Source organism: Mobula hypostoma, chromosome 9 (assembly GCF_963921235.1).
Source record: "Mobula hypostoma chromosome 9, sMobHyp1.1, whole genome shotgun sequence".
Lineage (NCBI taxonomy): Eukaryota > Metazoa > Chordata > Chondrichthyes > Myliobatiformes > Myliobatidae > Mobula > Mobula hypostoma.
In genome coordinates, this window is record NC_086105.1 from 3,577,995 (window position 1) to 3,596,145 (window position 18,151).

The 18,151-nt window shown below is 45.0% G+C and overlaps 1 protein-coding gene across 4 annotated transcripts in view; it reads right to left on the reverse strand.

The window, feature by feature from the left end:
• The window catches only part of nr1h4 (nuclear receptor subfamily 1, group H, member 4), a 98,113-nt gene that overhangs the window by 37,767 nt on the left and 42,195 nt on the right, over nt 1–18,151 (reverse strand). For 3 of the 4 annotated variants that reach the window (XM_063057604.1, XM_063057605.1, XM_063057603.1), the window contains one exon: nt 2,036–2,176. The exons of the other annotated variant lie outside the window; for it this stretch is intronic. In XM_063057604.1, the coding sequence (XP_062913674.1) occupies nt 2,036–2,176 (141 nt within the window). The remainder of the gene's footprint in view (nt 1–2,035; nt 2,177–18,151) is intronic. 4 annotated transcript variants of the gene reach the window in all.

Genomic DNA, 18,151 nt, shown 5'->3' on the forward strand with positions numbered 1-18,151 from the left:
ACAAACTTCTATAGATGTGTAGTGGAGAGTACATTGACTGGCTGCATCACAGCCTGTCACGGAAACACCAATGTCTTTGAACGGAAATCCTACAAAAACTAATGGATACGCGTAAAATCCTCCATTCCACTGAGCACATCTACAGGAAAGCAGCATCCATCATCAGGGACCCCCACCATCCAGGACATGATCTCTTCTCACTGATGCCATCGGGAAGAAGGTACCGGAGCCTCAGGACTCACACCACCAGGCTCAGGAACAGTTATTACCCCTCAACCATCAGGCTCCTAAACCAGAGGGGATAACTTCATTCAACTTTACTTGCCCCATCACCGAATTGTTCCCACAACCTATGGACTCATTTTCAAGGACTCTTCACATGTTCTTGATATTTATTGCTTATTTTCTTATTATTATTATTACTTCTTTTTTTCCTCTTTCTGTTTATATTTGCACATTGTTTGTCGGCCCTGTTGGTGTGGTCTTTCATAGGTTCTATTATGATTATTGGATTTATTGAGTGTGTCTGCAATAAAATGAAGCTCAGGGTGACATATATGTACTTTGATAATAAACTTACTTTGAATTTTGAACTTTGAAAGATACAAAGTACGTCAGTATTGTTTATAACAAGGTCGAAACAGTGCACAGATTGGGAAGAAAGGAGAAAGATGACAACACAAACGCTGGAATTTCAAAGCAACACACACAAAATATTGGAGGAACTCAGCAGGTCAGGCAGCATCCATGGAAAGGAATAAGCATTGGACGTTTTGAGCTGAGACCCTAAACGCGAGCCTTTCTTGGACAAGGAAGCCAGTCTGGGTCATTGAACAAAGAGCTGATGGATGAACAAGCCTGGAGAGCTTAGGATCAGCGTGGCAGTGTTGTAGGGTAAGCTGATGTTGTTGAAGGGTTTTGAACAGGCAGCGAGCCAGGACGGGACGGGAATAAATGACTCGCTACAATATTTATAAATAACACTTGATGTTCAATTCATGAGTCACTTGAGCAGGCCCTTTAGAAGCTCAATATTTCCATTGCTGTCCGCACTAGAGTAAAACAGCTTCCTCTCCACCTCGGTACCAACCTGCACAAACTTCAGAGGAACAATTCCTGTTTGCGAATCCCAAATTTCCCAATATTCAAACCCTTACAAACTGCAACCTCAACTTTACCAATCTCGTAAAGTACATACCTGCATGTATGTGTGTGTGTGTGTGTGTGTATTTGTGTGTGTGTGTGTGTATGTGTGTGTGTGTGTGTGTGTGTGTGTGTGTGTGTGTGTGTGTATTTGTGTGTGTGCATGTTTCAGGGTGGCTCGGCAAAGGCAAAGCGAGGGGAAGAGTTCCTCTGTCAAAGCTTTAGTCCTGGTCCGTGTTGAACTAATCCAACAGTATAAGACCAAAGGCAAGGTTAGCACAGCACCACCCATCAAACCTATCCCCATTCCCACACCCCTTCGCCCCTCTCATCTCTAAATCCCTCCTCCATCACTGACCCTTCCCCCCTCCATCACTGACCCTTCCCCAACATCTCTACCCCTCACTTCTCCTGTCTCTATACTCTCCTTCCCATCCCAACACCCCCCCATGTGTAACAAACCCCCGTCTCTATCCTTCTCCCCATCTCTACTCTTCTCCCCATCTGTAACCCTCTTCTCATCCCTATCCCCTCCCTTGTCTCTACCCTATTCCCTGTTCCTACCACCTTTCCCATCTCTGTGCCCTCTCTGCCCCTATCATCTCTACCTGCCTTCCTTAACCTTACATCTTTCAAAGGCTCTGGTTCTGGCCTGAATATTCTGAATGTCCTCCACCAGCTACCAATCCCTTGACTCCCCCCTACCCCGACACTGACTCTTTCCCTCCCCCTCTCTGCCCAAATCCAGCAATGTCCCTGATCTCCCCTCCCCAGCAGAGGTGCTGGTGGGCGTTGGGTGGGTTACAGACTGTGGTGAGAGACAGTACTGGGGTTGGCATTGACCGGGTGAGGCTGTTCCCTGAAGCATAGTGTTGGTGGTGAGGGTACTCACATTCGGCAAGCATCCCCACTTCCTTGCACTTCCGGAGGCGGCATTCCTGGCATTTCCTCCTCATGTACATGTCCATCTCGCAGGTGCCTCCGTTCTTGCACTTGTACACCGCGTTCTTGGTGACACTGCGCCGGAAGAACCCTGGGCAAGGGCAGGGAGAGAAGACCGAGTGGCTGTGTCAGGTTCCTCCATTCCAACTGATCATTTACTAACTTTGCATCACTACTGAGCCACGGGCTGCCGACAGCAGCCCGCCAGGGGCCTCAGCCCTACTGAGGCATGGGATCAGACACTCAGAGGAATTTCTTTAGCCAGAGGCTGGTGAATCTGTGAAATTCATTACCACAGATGGCTGTGGAGGCCAGGTCATTGGGTGTACCTAAAGTGGAGTTTGATAGGTTTGTGATTAGTGATGGCTTCAAAGGTTATTGAGAATGGAAGAGTTAATGTATGAGGAATGTTTGATAACCCTGAGCCTGTATTCACAGGAGTTTAGAAGAATAAGGGGGTTTCTCATTGAAATTAATTGACTATTGATAGATAGAGTGGACTTGGAGAGGATGATTCTGTTAGTGGGAGAGTCTCGGACCAGAGGGCACAATCTCAGAATAGAAGGATGTCCCTTTGGATCAGACATGAGGAGGAATTTCTTTACCAGAGGCTCGTGAATCTGTGGAATTCATTGCACAGACAGCTGTGAAGGCCAAGTCACTGGGTGTATTTAAAGTGGAGGTTCATAGGTACTTGATTCGTCAGGGCAACAAAGGATACAGAAGGAGGGCAAGAGAACGGGTTGAGAGGGATATTAAATCAGCCAATATGGAATAGCAGAGCAGACTCGATGGGCCAAATGGCTTAATTATGCTTCTATGTCTTATGGTTCTTATGTACAATGGTCTTTAAATCAGATAATGCGAAGGCCTTGGGCACATTGCAAACCTTTGGCAGCAGTTGGCTAATTTATCACCACTGATTTCACAAATACCTCACGTCAGCTTCCATTGGCTGTCTGTATTTATACAACCACTTGCAGAAAGAGATAACTGGTAACTAATGCTTAAACAGCATAATAACCACCTGTTAATCGACCATATTTACACATCAGTCTTGCTTGCCTAAAAAGTGATGAATTAAAACTCTGTCAGGCAGAGTTCATAATTAGTTGTTGTGAAGCACAGAAACAGGCCTTTTGGCCTGACATGCATTTGCCAACCAATGTGCCTTCCTGAGCTGGACTGTGTTTGGACCTCATTCCTCTAAACCATGGGTCCCCAACCTTTGTTACGCCAGGGACCAATATCATTCAGCAAAGGGTCCATGGACACCATGTTGGGAACCTCTGCTCTGCTCTAAGCACTTCCTGACCCTCTGCCATCCAATTTCTGAATGGACATTGAACCCATGAACACTACATCACTACGTACTTTTTAAAAATTTCCCATTTTTTGCACTATTTATTTAACTATTTATTTGTTTATTGAGATACAGTGCAGAGACGGCCCTTCCAGCCCTTCGAGTCACACCACCCGGCCATCCCCCAGTTTAACCCTAGCCTAACCACGGGACAATCTACAATGACCAATTAACCTACCAACCGGTACGTCTTTGGGAGGAGACCGGAAGAAACCCATATGGTCATGGGGAGAATGTACAAACTGCTCACAGACAACGATGGGAATTGAGTCCCAGGTTGACTGTACTCTAAAGTATTGTGCTAACCACTATGCTACATGCCACCTAACGTATACTTACTATGATTCACTGTACTTTTCTCTATTATTATGTATTGCAATGTACTGCGGCCGCAAAGAAAATGATTTTCACGACATATGCCAGTGATATTAAACCTGATCCGGATTCTGATTCCTATCCATAGGGTCACAGTCATAGAGCACTACAGCACAGAAACAGGCCCTTCAGCCCATCTAGTCCATGCTGAACCATTTATCTGCCTCATCCCATCGATCTGATCCATATCCCTCCCACCCATGTACCTATCTAAATTTTTCTTAAGTGTTGAAATCAAACCAGCATCCACGACTTCCACTGGCAGCTCATTCCGCACTCTCACCCCCGTCTGAGAGAAAAAGTTGCCCCTCATGTTCTCGTTAAACATTTAACCTTTCACCTTTAACCCATGGCCTCTAATTCTAGTCTCACCCAACCTCAGTGGAATAATCCTGCTTGTATTTACCCTGTCTATACCCCTCATAGTTTTGTACATCTCCATCAAATCTCCCCTCAATCTCTTGCACTCTGGGGAATGAATTCCGAACCTAAACAACATTTCCCGATACACAGCTCTTCAAGTTCTGGCAACTAACTCATAAATTTTTCTGTACTCTTTCAATCTTATTGACATCTTTCCTGTAGATAGGTGAACAAAACTGCACAGAATACTCCAAATTAGGCCTCACCAGTGTTTTATACAACTTCAACATAACATCCCATCTCTTGTAGTCAGTACTTTGATTTATGAAGGCCAATGTGCCAAAAGCTTTCATTGTGACCCCATCTACCTGTGACACCACCTACAAGGAATTATGGATCTGTATTCTCAGATCCTTACATTACATTATACTCCACAGTGCCCTACCATCCGCTGTGTAAGACCTACCCTGGTTTGTCCTCCCAAAGTGCAACACCTCACACTTATCTGCATTAAATTCCATCTGCCATTTTTCAGCCCATTTTTCCAGCTGGTCCAGATCCCACTGCAAGCTTTGACAGCCTTCATTGCTGTCTATTACACCCTCAGTCTTGGTGTCAATCCATTCCAAATGTCTTTGAGATACAATAATTGTACTCTTCTCTACAACCTCTGACAGCTTGGCCCATACACCCATCACCCTCGCTGTGAAAGATCTGCACGCAGGACTTCTTTAAATCTCCCTCCTCTTACCTTAAACCTCTGCACTCTTATTTTAGACAGTCACTCTCCAGTTTATTTACACTCCTGAGGATTACATAGACCTTACCTGCACCCTCAAGATTATATAAACCTTACTTACGCCCCTCACATTATATAAACCTTACCTACGCCCTTCACATTATATAAAGCCTTACCTATACACCTCACCCCTCCTTCGGTCCAGGGAAAGCAGCCCCATCCTGTCCAATCTCTCCTTATGATGCAAACCCTCCTATCCCAGCGACATGCTGGTGATGGGTTCCTCGTTGTTTTAGTGGAACCTTGCTGCTCACAATCAAGTGCCCTACTTCTCTGCCAAAATGTAATAACGTCTTGACTCTCTCTCCATGGGGGACCCCCTGTAAGCACAGGAAAATCTGTAGAAATGCACACAAAATGCTGGAGGAACTTAGCGGGTCAGTCAGCATCTATGTCCTGATGAAAGGTCTCGGCCCGAAACTTCAACTGTTTATTCACCTCTGGAGATGCTACCTGACCTGCTGAGTTCCTCCAGCGTTTTGTGTGTGTTACTCTAGATTTCCATTACCTGCAGAATCTGTGTTTCTGTTATTGAAGTACCTTGTTCTACTCAATACACTGTGTAATGATCTGATCTGTATGAACCGTATGTAAGGCAAGATTTTCACTGTATCTTGGTACATGTGACAATAATAAACCAATGTACTAATTAATAATAAAATCCAATATTTTCACTGTTTTAATGCCTTTTTATCTTTCCCTGGCAGCCTATATCGCTCAAGGTCAAGTTCAAGTTCAGTTGCCATTCAACCCTATCTGAACGTCCATGTCTTCAGCCAAATGAAGCAGCATTACCTTGGGACCAAGGTGCAAAACACAACACCAAAAGTCACTCACAGCACAAGGCACACATAGCTCATATAAGACAACAGTAAAAATACAGTCAAATACAAAAAAATACATAGTCCAAGTCGCTGAGTCTATGAATGTTGCAACGGTCCGCAGTCAAACACAATACAGCTCGTCTTCTGCTGAGCAAACACCAGAGAGCGGTAGCGGCTGCAACATGGAACTGCGCCAGGCCGCACCACCTCCGGTGGAGTGCACCGACTCTGACATCTCTCTCCTAGGCGGCTGTAAACAGGCTACATCGCGGCTTGAGGCTCGGTCCCCACTACAATCAGATCCACGCAGCTTCCTTACTAAAATAGTGAACTGGACTTGCAGCATTCTACTCCCCAGTTCCCCTCTCCGATACACCCTGGTGATGGGCTCCTCATTGTTTTCGTGGGGTCTTGCTGCACACAATAGAGTGCCTTATTTGTCTGTCATACTTACAGAGCCAAAATTTAATCATGTCTTGACTCCCAGTCAGTTGGGGACCTCCTGTAAACACAAGAGACTCTGCAGGTGCTGGAAATCTGTAGTAACACATATAACTCAGCAGGAATTCAAACATCAGAGCTATAAAAGGAATTGGGAGTCCTCATGCAGAATTCCCTAAACGTTAACTTGCAGGTCAAGTCGGTGGGAAGGAAGGCAAATGCTCTGTTAGCACTAATTTTGAGAGGACTAGAATATAAAGCTCCCTGCCCTCTCTCCAATAATAGCATCATCTACTTTATAAACACAAGAGACTCTGCAGATGCTGGAAATCCAGCGTAACACACAAAATGCTGGAGGAACTCATTGAGTCAGGCAGCATCTATGTCCTGATGAAGGGTCTTGACCCAAAACATTGAATGTTTATACCCCTCCATAGATACTGCCTAACCTGCTGAGTTCCTCCAGCACTTTGTGTGTGTTGTTATTGATCTCCTATTATGATTAGGGTTGGAGAGGAAACACTGGTTTCTCCTAATTGCCCAGAACACTCAATGATTCTTGACCCCATCCTGTTGAGGTGGTAGGAATAAGGACAGTGCTCCAATGAAGGGCAGCTTTGTGTTAAATGCCCAGGGCCGGTGTCCAGCCTCAGTGAAGCAAGGCGGAAGGAAGCACTAAAGCTGTCCCTCTCCAATGAGGCACAATCTCCAACACATGTGTCCTTCTCACTGGGGATTATAACATTTCTAATCAAATATTAAACCACTCCGTCAAGTAGAGCTGCCTTTATCAATAACTACCGCAGGTCCAATAAAATCAAATCTGAAGTGCTGTTAAAGTTTAAACTGCTTTAAACCTAAGCCGTTTTAAATTTTAATTTTCCTTATAAACCTTTTTATTTCCCTCTCTGTCCCCAGGTGACTAACGTTATCCCTACGTGCTCTGTAAACTATGCCTCAGCTCACATTGTGTGAAATCACCAGATTCACTGGGTAGAACTCTTGACTTCTCTTCATGATTAAACATTGATTTGCAAAGAGAAGCAGCCACAACGGAGGTGGAATCGTCCCCAAAGCTAAGGTGTACAGTGTTGGGAAGCGTACAGTCAGGCACTTTGGTAGAAGGAATTAAGGTGTAAACTATTTTCAAAATGGGGAGAAAATTCAGAAATCCGAGGTGCAAAGGGACGGGTGTTCTTGTGAAGGGATCCCTCGAGATTAGCTCGCAAGCTGAGACAGTGGTAAGGAAGGCAAATGCAATGTTAGCATTCATTTTGAGCAGACTAGAATATAAAAGCAAGGATGTTAATACCAAGGCTTTGTAAGGCACTGGTCAGACCACACCTGAGTATTTTGAGCAGATTTGGGCCTCTTATCTAGGAAAGGATGCACTGGCATGGAAAGGGTTCAGAAAAATGATTCCAGGAATGAAAAAGTTACCATTTGATGGCTCTGGGCTGTGTGTGCAGGAATTTAGAGTGGGGAGCGATCTCATTGAAACATATCAAATATTGAAAGGCCTACGTAGAGTGGATGTGGAGAGGATGTTTCCCATAGTAAGAGAGTCTAGGACCACCGGGCACAGCCTCAGGAGCAAAGGACGTCCCTCTAGAACACAGAGGGTGGTGCACCTGTGGAATTCATTGCCACAGATGGCTGTGGAGGTCAAGTTTTTGAGTATATTTAAAGATGCCCTGTCTTAATTAGTCAGGGCATCAAAGGTTACAGGGAGAAGGCAGGAGAATGGGGTTGAGAGAGATAATAAATCAGCCATGGTAGAATGATAGAACAGTCACGATGGGCTGAATAATATAATCCTGCTCCTGAGTTTTATAGTTTTGTGGTATCATCACAGAAGAGAGATCAGAACAAGAACATGCCCTTCGGCCCACCACGTTCAGATTCAGGTCTATTTATCACTCGTTCATTGAAACAGACTGTGAAATGCGTCACATGTGTAACAACCAACACAACCTAGCACCAGACTAATTAAGCTAATGATGCTTAATTACACCAATTACTAATTACTTAGAGTACACACACACACACACACACACACACAGACACACACACACACACACACACGTTTTAGGAACAGCTTCTTCCTCTCCACCATTAAATTTCCAAACAGGCTCTGCACAGGATTTCACTTGCTGCCCTCTTGTTGCATTACTTACTTATTGTTTTTATCAATTTCTTATTGTCATTTTTATGTCATGCGCTGTAGTGCTGCCACGAAACAACAAATTTCTCAACATAAACTTGATTCTGATCTCTTCTGTCTGTACCATGGTTATTCTAGATTTTAAAAAATTATTTTACTTAGAGATACAATGTTGAACAGGCCTCTGGCCCAACGAGCCACACCACCCAGCAATCCACCAACTTAACCCTAAGCTAATCACGAGACAATTTACAATGACCAATTAACCAACCAACCAGAACGACTGTGGACTGGGGAAGGAAACCCACGCACACACAGGAGGGAACGTACAAACTTTCTTACAGTGGATGCTCGAATTGAACTCTGAACCCCAAAACCCCAAGCTGTAACAGCATCCCAGTACCGTGCCATATCAGATGCTGTGATGACAATGTCACAACACTTGGCCAAGAACCAATTCTGGCTCCAGAATGTTTCACTGAGCAATTGATGCAGTCCTTACGGACCAACAAAAAGGTACGGGCTGACATGACAAATAGCATCAGAACACTGGGATTTTTAACCAGTGAGTCTGACCACCTAGCCTTGGCATTGAATAGAAATATCATCACTGGCTCCCCCATCATCAACACCCTGGCAGACACCATTGACCAGAATCTCGCCTAGATCAGCGCTGTCTATCAGGGCAGGTCAGAGGCTGGGTTCCCTGGGGTAAGTGACTCACTTCCTGACAACACAACAGAAGCCACAAGCCTGGAGTGTGATGAAACATTCTCCACCTGTCTGGCTCAGCAGGGACAGGACAAATCAGCCCCTCAAACTGCCAACCCATGTAGCATCATGAATATTGTTTCCTTCGTCAGTGGGGCAGGAACGAGCAGGAACAACATATCTACCTGGACAAGTGTGTTTGTGGATCTTGGGTAAGAGGTAAAATGGGAGGTGCGCGTGGTGGGAACTATGAGGTTGGTGGTGATGGATGGGAGGGTCAATACGCTTGGTGATGGTGTGGGAGACAATGGCCTGGTGTTCCTTAGTGGGGTCCTGGACTCACTCAGACATTCTCTCTTCTCCCCTCTCCCACTGGGCAGAAGATACAAAGCCCTGAAAGCATGTTCTGCCAGGCTCAACGACAGCTTCTACTCCACTTTGTCAGACTATTGATTGGACCTCTCACACACTGATCTCTATTCTTATCTCCTAATCTACCTCCGTGACCTTGCACTGTATTTGTCTTAAACACAAGAGAATCTGCAGGTGCTGGAAATCCAGAGCAACACATATAAAATGCTAGAGGAACTCAGCAGGTCAGGCAGCATCTACAGAAATGAATAAACAGCTGACGTTTCAGTCCGAGACCCTTCATCAGGACTGTCTCTAGTCAGCCGCACCTTCTCTGCAAGTAAAACACTATATTCTGCATTCTATTTTCTTTTTCCCGCATCAAGGTATTTACCTGTGAAAATATGTGCCTGCATGTTGTGTAAAGCAACAGTTTTTAGTGTATTTTGGTATATATGCCAATAATAAACTAATCTAATCCAAATTAATCTAATTGTAGTCTCCTTTATCACCTTCTCTGGCAGCTCCATTTACCCACTAGACTCTGTGTAAATAAACTTGCCACTCACATCACCTGCTAAAGAACACACACAGAATGCTGTGGGAGCCCAGCAGCTCAGGCACCATCTATGGAAACGAATAAACAGTCAGGGTTTCGGGTTGAGACGCTCCATCAGGATTTCCCTGGCAGTGCATTCTACACACCCACCACTCACATCCCCCGCAAATGTTTGACCTCTCCCCTTTGATTCTCCCTGTTCCTACAGCTGTCTGTAGGCCAGGTGACTGATAGTGAGGAAGGTACATTATATGATACTATAGAGTCATAAATCCCTTACAACACAGGACACTCAGCCCATCAGTCTGTGCCAGCTCTCAGAGCAACCCCATCAATCCCACACCCTCTTGTTTCCCAACAACCTGTTCACTCTCTCATGACTAGAACAATGAACATAAAACAGCACAGTTCAGTACAGGCCCTTCGGCCCATAATGCTGGAAGTCCACTCCACAATCAATCTAGTCCTTCCATCCCACACTACCCATAACCCTCCATTTTTCTTACTTCCGTGTGCCTATCTGAGAATGTCTTAAATGTCCATATTGTATCTGCTTTTGTGTACTTCATATTTCAGTAATATTGTAAATATGTTGTGTGATTAAGCATTCTTTGTTGTTTATATAATTCATTATGGTTATATGTAAAAGTACGTGAATTGCGTATGTCCTCACACTACCTCACATAAACTCGAATTTAGACTCTCATCTCTCAGCTCTCTTGTTTTGCTTTGAATTTGTTTCATGTACTGTATTTAAGTTAAAAACCATAACATCCGCCTCTCTCACCTTCCCTGGAAGTGCATTCCACGCACCTACCACTTTAAAAAAAATCTCTGACATCTCCCCTGAACTTTCTTCAACTTACCTTAAATAGATGTCCTCTGGTATCTGGTATCCCCTGGCAGCCCTGAGAATTAAAGGTGCTGGCAGCACACTCTATCTATGCCACTCTTATACACCTCTATCAAGATACCCCTTACCCTCCTTCACTCCAAAGAGAAAAAAACACAAGTTAATTCAACCTCTCCTCATAAGACATGCTCTCTAATCCAAGCAGCATCCTGGTAAATCTCCTCTACAGCCTCTCTAAAGCTTCCTCATCCTCCCTATAATGAGGTGACTAGAACTGAACACAATACTCCAAGTGTGGTCTCACAGAGTTTTTTGAGCTGCAATATTACCTTGAGTAATCCCCTGAGTAACGCAGGCCAACACACTATACACCCTCTAAACCACCCTATCAACTTGCACAGCCACAAGGGATCCGTAGACTTGAACTCCACGATCCCCCTGTTCCTCCACAGACCAGGTCAAACCGACACTGCAGTGAAACCACCCGACGTCAGATTAGCAAATTAACAAAGGAAGAGTTATGAATTGTTGACCTGGTGTCAGTCCCCAGTGAAACAAAATCATCCACGTCCATGATACAATCTCACTGCTCAGCAACTGGCACCTGGGTACAGCAGGCATTGAAGAGCTGTGCTGTTGGCTAACTCGAAGGTTGCATTGCCCCCGGGACTATATGTGTCAGTTGTGCTTTCATTAAAATAATGGACATAGTCTACCTCAGATGTAGTAAATATTTTACGCTTCGTGGCTGTTCATAATGTTTAAGCTCTGTAAAATATCCTTCCCCCTAATTACTGCTACAGAGGCAGGTCAGACCTGATGGCAGCTGGCATCTCTGAGTCACAAAGTATTGTGCAGTACCTCCTGTACCTGATAACGTGGTCACTGAGTGTACATTCACGGGCTTTTGCTGCTGTAGCTCACCCACCTCGAGGTTTGACGGGCCGTGTGTTTGGAGCTGCGCTTCTGCGCACCACTGATGTAATGCTTGGTTATTTGAGTTACTGTCAGCTTGAACCAGTCTGGCCATTCTCCCCAGGATCTCTCACTAACAAGGTGTTTTTGCCCACAGAATTTCCCCTCACTCAAAGTTTTTATTTTGTTTTCCACAACATTCTGTCTAAGGTTGTCTAAACTTACCATGGGATTTGAATCTACTGGGAAAGTGGGAGATGTGGGAGATGTGGTTTAAATGGGGTAATTGTGAAGTGATGTATTTTGGGAAGTTAAAATACAAGGGGAGAGTACGCCATTAATGGCAAGACCCTTCACAGTGTTGACATTCAAAGTTCAAAGTACATTTATTTTCAAAGTATGTATATATCGCTATGTGCTGTCTTAAAAATTCATTTTCGTGCAGACATGTTGAAGATTCTTTATCTCATTATCTTGTTCTCGATATTTATTGCTATTTGTTTACATTTGCATTTGCAGTGTTTGCTGTCTTCAGCACTCCAGTTGATCTTTCATTGATCCTGCTATAATCACTATTCTATAGATTTGCTGAGTATGCCCACAGGAAAATGAATCTCACGGTTGTATATGGTGACGTATAGGTACTTTGATAGTAAGATTTACTTTGAACTTTGACATTTACAGGAAAATAAAGAGATACTGTACATTAGAGTTTATATGAAGCTGTACTGAACACAGATATACAAACATTCGATGTGCAAAAGAGGACAAATTGTACAACGAATATGAGGACAATTGGTAAACACGAGATTCTGCCGATGCTGGAAATCCACAGCAACACGCACAAAATGCTGGAGGAACTCAGCAGTCCAGGCAGCACTCGATTGTCCTGTGATTGGGTGAGGGTTAAATCGATGGGTTACTGGGCTGAAGGGCTGGAAAGGGCTGGAAAGGCTGAAGGGCAGTTTGAAGGGCTGGAAAGGCTTGTTCCACGCTGTATCTCGAAGTAAGTTAATAAAAGGTTTACAGGGATTCGGGCCAAACATACGCAAGTGGGACGAGCTCAGAGAGAAATCTCGTTTGGCATGAACAGGTTGGGCCCAGAGGCATGTTCTTGTGACTCTGTGACCGAGGGCCAATTTGCAGCGGCTAATTCACCACCACTGGTATGACAGGGATGTGGGAAGAACCCAGAAACCCATGCAATCACAGGGAGAACATGCAAACTCCACACGGACAGCATGTAGAATGTCCTGGAATAGTAATTGCCCTTTTGGATGCTCAAGTTTGGGCTGCCTGTCTTTCCGTGAGGAACTAAGCAGGTCAGGTAGCATCAGAGGAGGGGAATAAACAGGTCACAATGAAGGGTCCCAGCCCAAAACGTTGACTATTTATTTCTCTCCATAGATTGTGTAAAAAATAAAACTTCCCAGATATCTTCTTTAACATTACCCCCTCTCACTTTAATATCACTCTGATATTAGACGTTTCCCTGGTGAAAAAGTTATCAGCTGTCTACCCTATTGATGCCTTTCAAATTGTTATAAACCACTATCAGATCTCCCCACAGCCTCCACCACTCCAGAGAAAACAGCCCAAGTTTGTCCAACCTCTTGTTCTAGCTCATGCCCTCTAATCCAGGCAGCATCTTGGTAAACCTCTTCTGCATCCTCTCCAAAGCTTTAACATCCTTCCTATAAAGAGGCAATCACTCCAGATGCAGACTAACTAGAGTTTTATAAAGCTGCAACATGAACTCAGTGCAGGCATACTGTATGCCTTCTTGGTTATCCTCTCAACCTGTGTATCCACTTTCAGGGAACTACGAACCGGATCACAAGATTCCTTTGCTCAATTTGTGCTCTATTGCAACACTAACTGGTACATCTTTGGACTGTGGGAGGAAACTGGAGCCCCTGGGGGAAACCCACGCACACACAAGACGAACATACAAGCTTTCTTACAGAAGGTGACAGAATTGATCTTTCAACCCTGATGCCCTGAGCTGTAGTAGTGTTGTGCTAACTACTGCACCACCGTGGTGCCTGTCCGAGTGAGTCTGGGGAGAGATGATGGGAAGGTGAAGGAATATACAAGAGTGGCCATACATTTTAATTCCACATCCCATTCCCATTCTGACATGTCTATCCACGGCCTCCTCTACTGTAAAGATGAAGCCACACTCAGGTTGGAGGAACAACACCTTATATTCCGTCTGGGTAGCCTCCAACCTGATGGCATGAACATTGACTTCTCTAACTTCCGCTAATGCCCCACCTCCCCCTCGTACCCCATCCGCTATTTATTTATTTATATACACACATTCTTTTTCTCTCTCTCCTTTTTCTCCCTCTGTCCCTCTCACTATACCCCTTGCCCATCCTCTGGGTTCCCCCCCCCCCGTCTTTCTCCCCAGACCTCCTGTCCCATGATCCTCTCATATCCCTTTTGCCAATCACCTGTCCAGCTCTTGGCTCCATCCCTCCCCCTCCTGTCTTCTCCTATCATTTTGGATCTCCCCCTCCCCTTCCTACTTTCAAATCTCTTACTAGCTCTTCTTTTAGTTAGTCCTGACGAAGGGTCTCGGCCCGAAACGTCGACTGTACCTCTTCCTAGAGATGCTGCCTGGCCTGCTGCGTTCACCAGCAACTTTGATGGGTGTTGCTAAGATCAGTGTAAATGGGTCCCTGAAGGAGCTACAGAATAGGAGGGTTGTATCAATGCTGTGTGACTCTACCTCTTTGGCCTCTGGTAGAGAAGTAGACAATACAACAACCACAGGAAATGGCAGGGAGTTGTGGATGCAGTTCAAAGATTAAACAGGATCTGTAAACTGTAAACTGTGAATAAACTGCAAATGCAGATAATAAATAAATAGCAATAAATAACAATCATGAAATAACAAGAGAAAAGAGTTCTTAACTGAGTGTAGTTATCCCTTTTTGATCAAGAGGCTGATAGTTGAGGGGTAGTAACTGTTTTGAACCTGGTGGTGTGAGTCCTGAGGCTCCTGTACCTTCTACCTGATGGCAGCAGTGAGAAAAGGGCATGGCCTGGGTGGTGAGGATCTTTGATGATGGATGTTTCTTTCCTACGGCAATGTTTCAGGTAGATCCGCTAAATGTTTGGGGGGGGGGCTTTACCAGTGATGTACTGGGCTGAATCCACCACCTTTTGTAGGATTTTTCACTCAAAGGCACTGGTGTTTCCATACCAGGCCATATTGCAGCCAGTCAGCACACTTTCCACCACACATCTATAGAAGTTTGCCAAGGTTTTGATGACATGTCGAATCTCTGCAGACTCCTGAGGAAGTAGAGGCACTATCATGGTTTCTTTGCAATTATATTTATATGATGGGTCCCGGACAGGTCCTGAGAGTGACACCCAGGAACTTAAAGTTGCTGACCCACTCCACCTCTGATCCTCCAGTGACTATTGGCTCATGGACCTCCAGTTTCCCTCTCCAGAAGTCTACAATCAGTTCCTTGGTCTTATTGTCATTGAGTGAGAGGTTGTTGTTATTACACCACTCAGCCAGGTGTTCAATCTCCTTTAGTATACTGATTCATCACTCCCTTTGATACAGCCCACAACAGTGGTGTCACCAGCAGACTGGAATATGGTTTTGGAGCTGTACTTGGCCACAGAGTTATAGGTGTAAAACAAGTAGAGCAGGGGGCTAAGTACATGTTCCTGTGGTGCTCCTGTCCTGATGGAGATTGTGGAGGAGATGTTTTTGCCAACCCGAACTGACTGGGATCTGCACAAGGTGGTATTGAGGCCCAGGACTTAAAGGGGATGATGGTGTTAAATGCCGAGGTATAATCAATAAAGAGCATACTGATGTATACATTTTTGCTGCCCAGATGTTCCAGGGTTGTACGAAGAGCCAACTACATGGCATCTGCTCTAGACCTGTTGCTTTGGTAGGCAGATTGGAGTGGATCCAAGTCGCGACTCATACAGGAGCTGATATGCTTCAACACCAGCCTCTCAAAACACTTCATCACTGTGGATGTGAGTGACACTGGGAGATAGTTATTTAGACAGGTTACCACTTTCTTCTTGGGCAGAGGTACGATTGAAGCCTGCTTGAAGCAGATGGGTACCACACACTGCCAGAGCAGAGGGTTGAAGATATCTGTGAATAGACCAGCCAGTTGGTCAGCACAGGTCTTCAACACTCAGCCAGGTATCCGTCCAGACCGGATGTTTTCCTTGGATTCACTCTGCACTTCATCTTCAAATACCGAGACCAAACGATCATTGGGAGACACGGGGGTGCGCGATGGTTCCTCCTGTTCTAGAAGGCATTGAGCTCATCTGGAAGTGAAGTTCTGCTGTCCCCCATGTCACAAGATTTAACTTTGTAGGCGGTTATGGCATTCAAACCCCGCCACAGCTGTTAAACATCTCTCATTGATTCCAGTCTAGTCTGGAATCTCCACTTGGCCGAGAGGTGGCCTTCCAGAGATCATACCTGCACCTCTTGTAGCATTCTTCATCTCCAGACTTGAATGCCTCTGATCTGGTTCTCAACAGATTCCGAATTTCATTGTTTATCCAGGGCTTCTGACTGGGGAAAACCCTGAACTACGTTGTGGGGACACAGTCATCCACAGCTGTTTAATAAAGTCTGTAATGACCCTGATGTGTTCATTCAGGTCCTCAGACGTGTTCTTGAACATGGCCCAGTGCACTGACTCAAAGAAATCCTGTAACCGTTCCTGTGCCTCCCGTTGTCCTGATCTCTGGAGCCTTGTTCTTTAAGCTGTGTCTGTGTGCAGGTAGTAGGAGTATAGCCAAATGATCTGAGTTGTCAAAATGTGGTCTCAGGAAGGAACGATAGGCGTTCCTTAACATAGTGTAGCAGTGGTCTAGTGTGTCAGGACCATTGGTGCGACAGGTTACGTGCTGGTGATAATTGGGCGGTGTTTTCTTCAGACAGGCCTGGTTAAAGTTGCCAATTCTAATTTGAAATGAATTAGGATGAGCTGTTTCTTGTTTACACACAACATTGTGCAGGTTTGCGGGTGCTTGCTTATAATCGGCCGCTCATGGCATATAAGCTGTGGTCAGGATCACGGATGAGAACACCCAAGGCAAGTAGAATGGTCTATATTTAATTGTTAGTTGTTCTAAGTCAGTACCTCAATAAGATCAAAAAGAAACTCAATAAGATCAGTGTAAATGGGTCTCTGAAGGGAGTTACGGAATAGGAGGGTTGTATCAATGCTGTGTGACTCTGCCTCTTTAGCTTCTGGCAGAAAAGTACACAATACAGCAACCACAAGAAACTGCAGGGAGTTGTGGATGCAGTTCAGAGATTAAAGATTAATTTTATTTGTCACATGTACATCAAAATGCACAGTGAGATGTACATCGAGGATTGTACTGGGCAGCCTGCAAAAGTCGCCAGGCTTCAGGTGCCAGCCCACAACTGACTAACCCTAACGTCTCCGTCGGTAGAATGTGGGTGAAACCAGTGAACCCAGTAGAAACTCAGACGGTCACAGGGAGAAGGTATAAACTCCTTACAGACAGTGATGGGAATCAAACCCTGATCTATAGCTGGTGTTGTAAAGAGTTGCACTGATTGCTACACTACCGTTTCGCTATTGTGCCACTCAACCAACACATCGTGGAACCCAACATCTCCTGCACAGACCCTATCTATGCCTCGCTGCCTCAGTAAAGTAGTGAAAACAATTAAAGACCCTTCCCACCTGGACGTTTTCTGTTCTCCCCGTCCCATCGGGCAGAAGATACAAAGCCCTGTAAGCACATACCACCAACTTCTACCCCAATGTTGTAAGACTCTTGTATTGCTCTCGGTTGAGATAGAATGAGGGCTGGCAGCCCCATCCCATAAAACCCAGAGCTACAAAACACCAACAGAAGCTCCAAAGGCCTCATCCCTGGGAGAGGAAGGAGCCACCAGGAAGATGGGTTACCCCTGGGGACAGTATGAAAGTGACCCAGGACAGAGGACTCTGCTAAGCTACTGTTGGCAGCCTGTGCCCCAGTAGGGGTCAAGTGCTTAAATAAGTAAGTCTGGTCCCCTGGATTCTTGACTTCATAATCTACCTCGTTATGGCCTTATTGTTTACCTGTACTGCACTCTCTCTGTAGCTGTAAAACTGTCTTTTGCATTTTGTCATTGTTTGACCTTGTTCTGCATTGTATAATGAGCTGATCTTGTATGAACGTATACATGACAAGCCTTTCACTGTACCTCAGCACACGTGACAATAATGAACCAATTTACCAATTTACCAGTACGGTAACTTTCAATCAAGATTCAGGCTTTATCTAGAATGGACTGATTATGGATGTTGTGAGGCA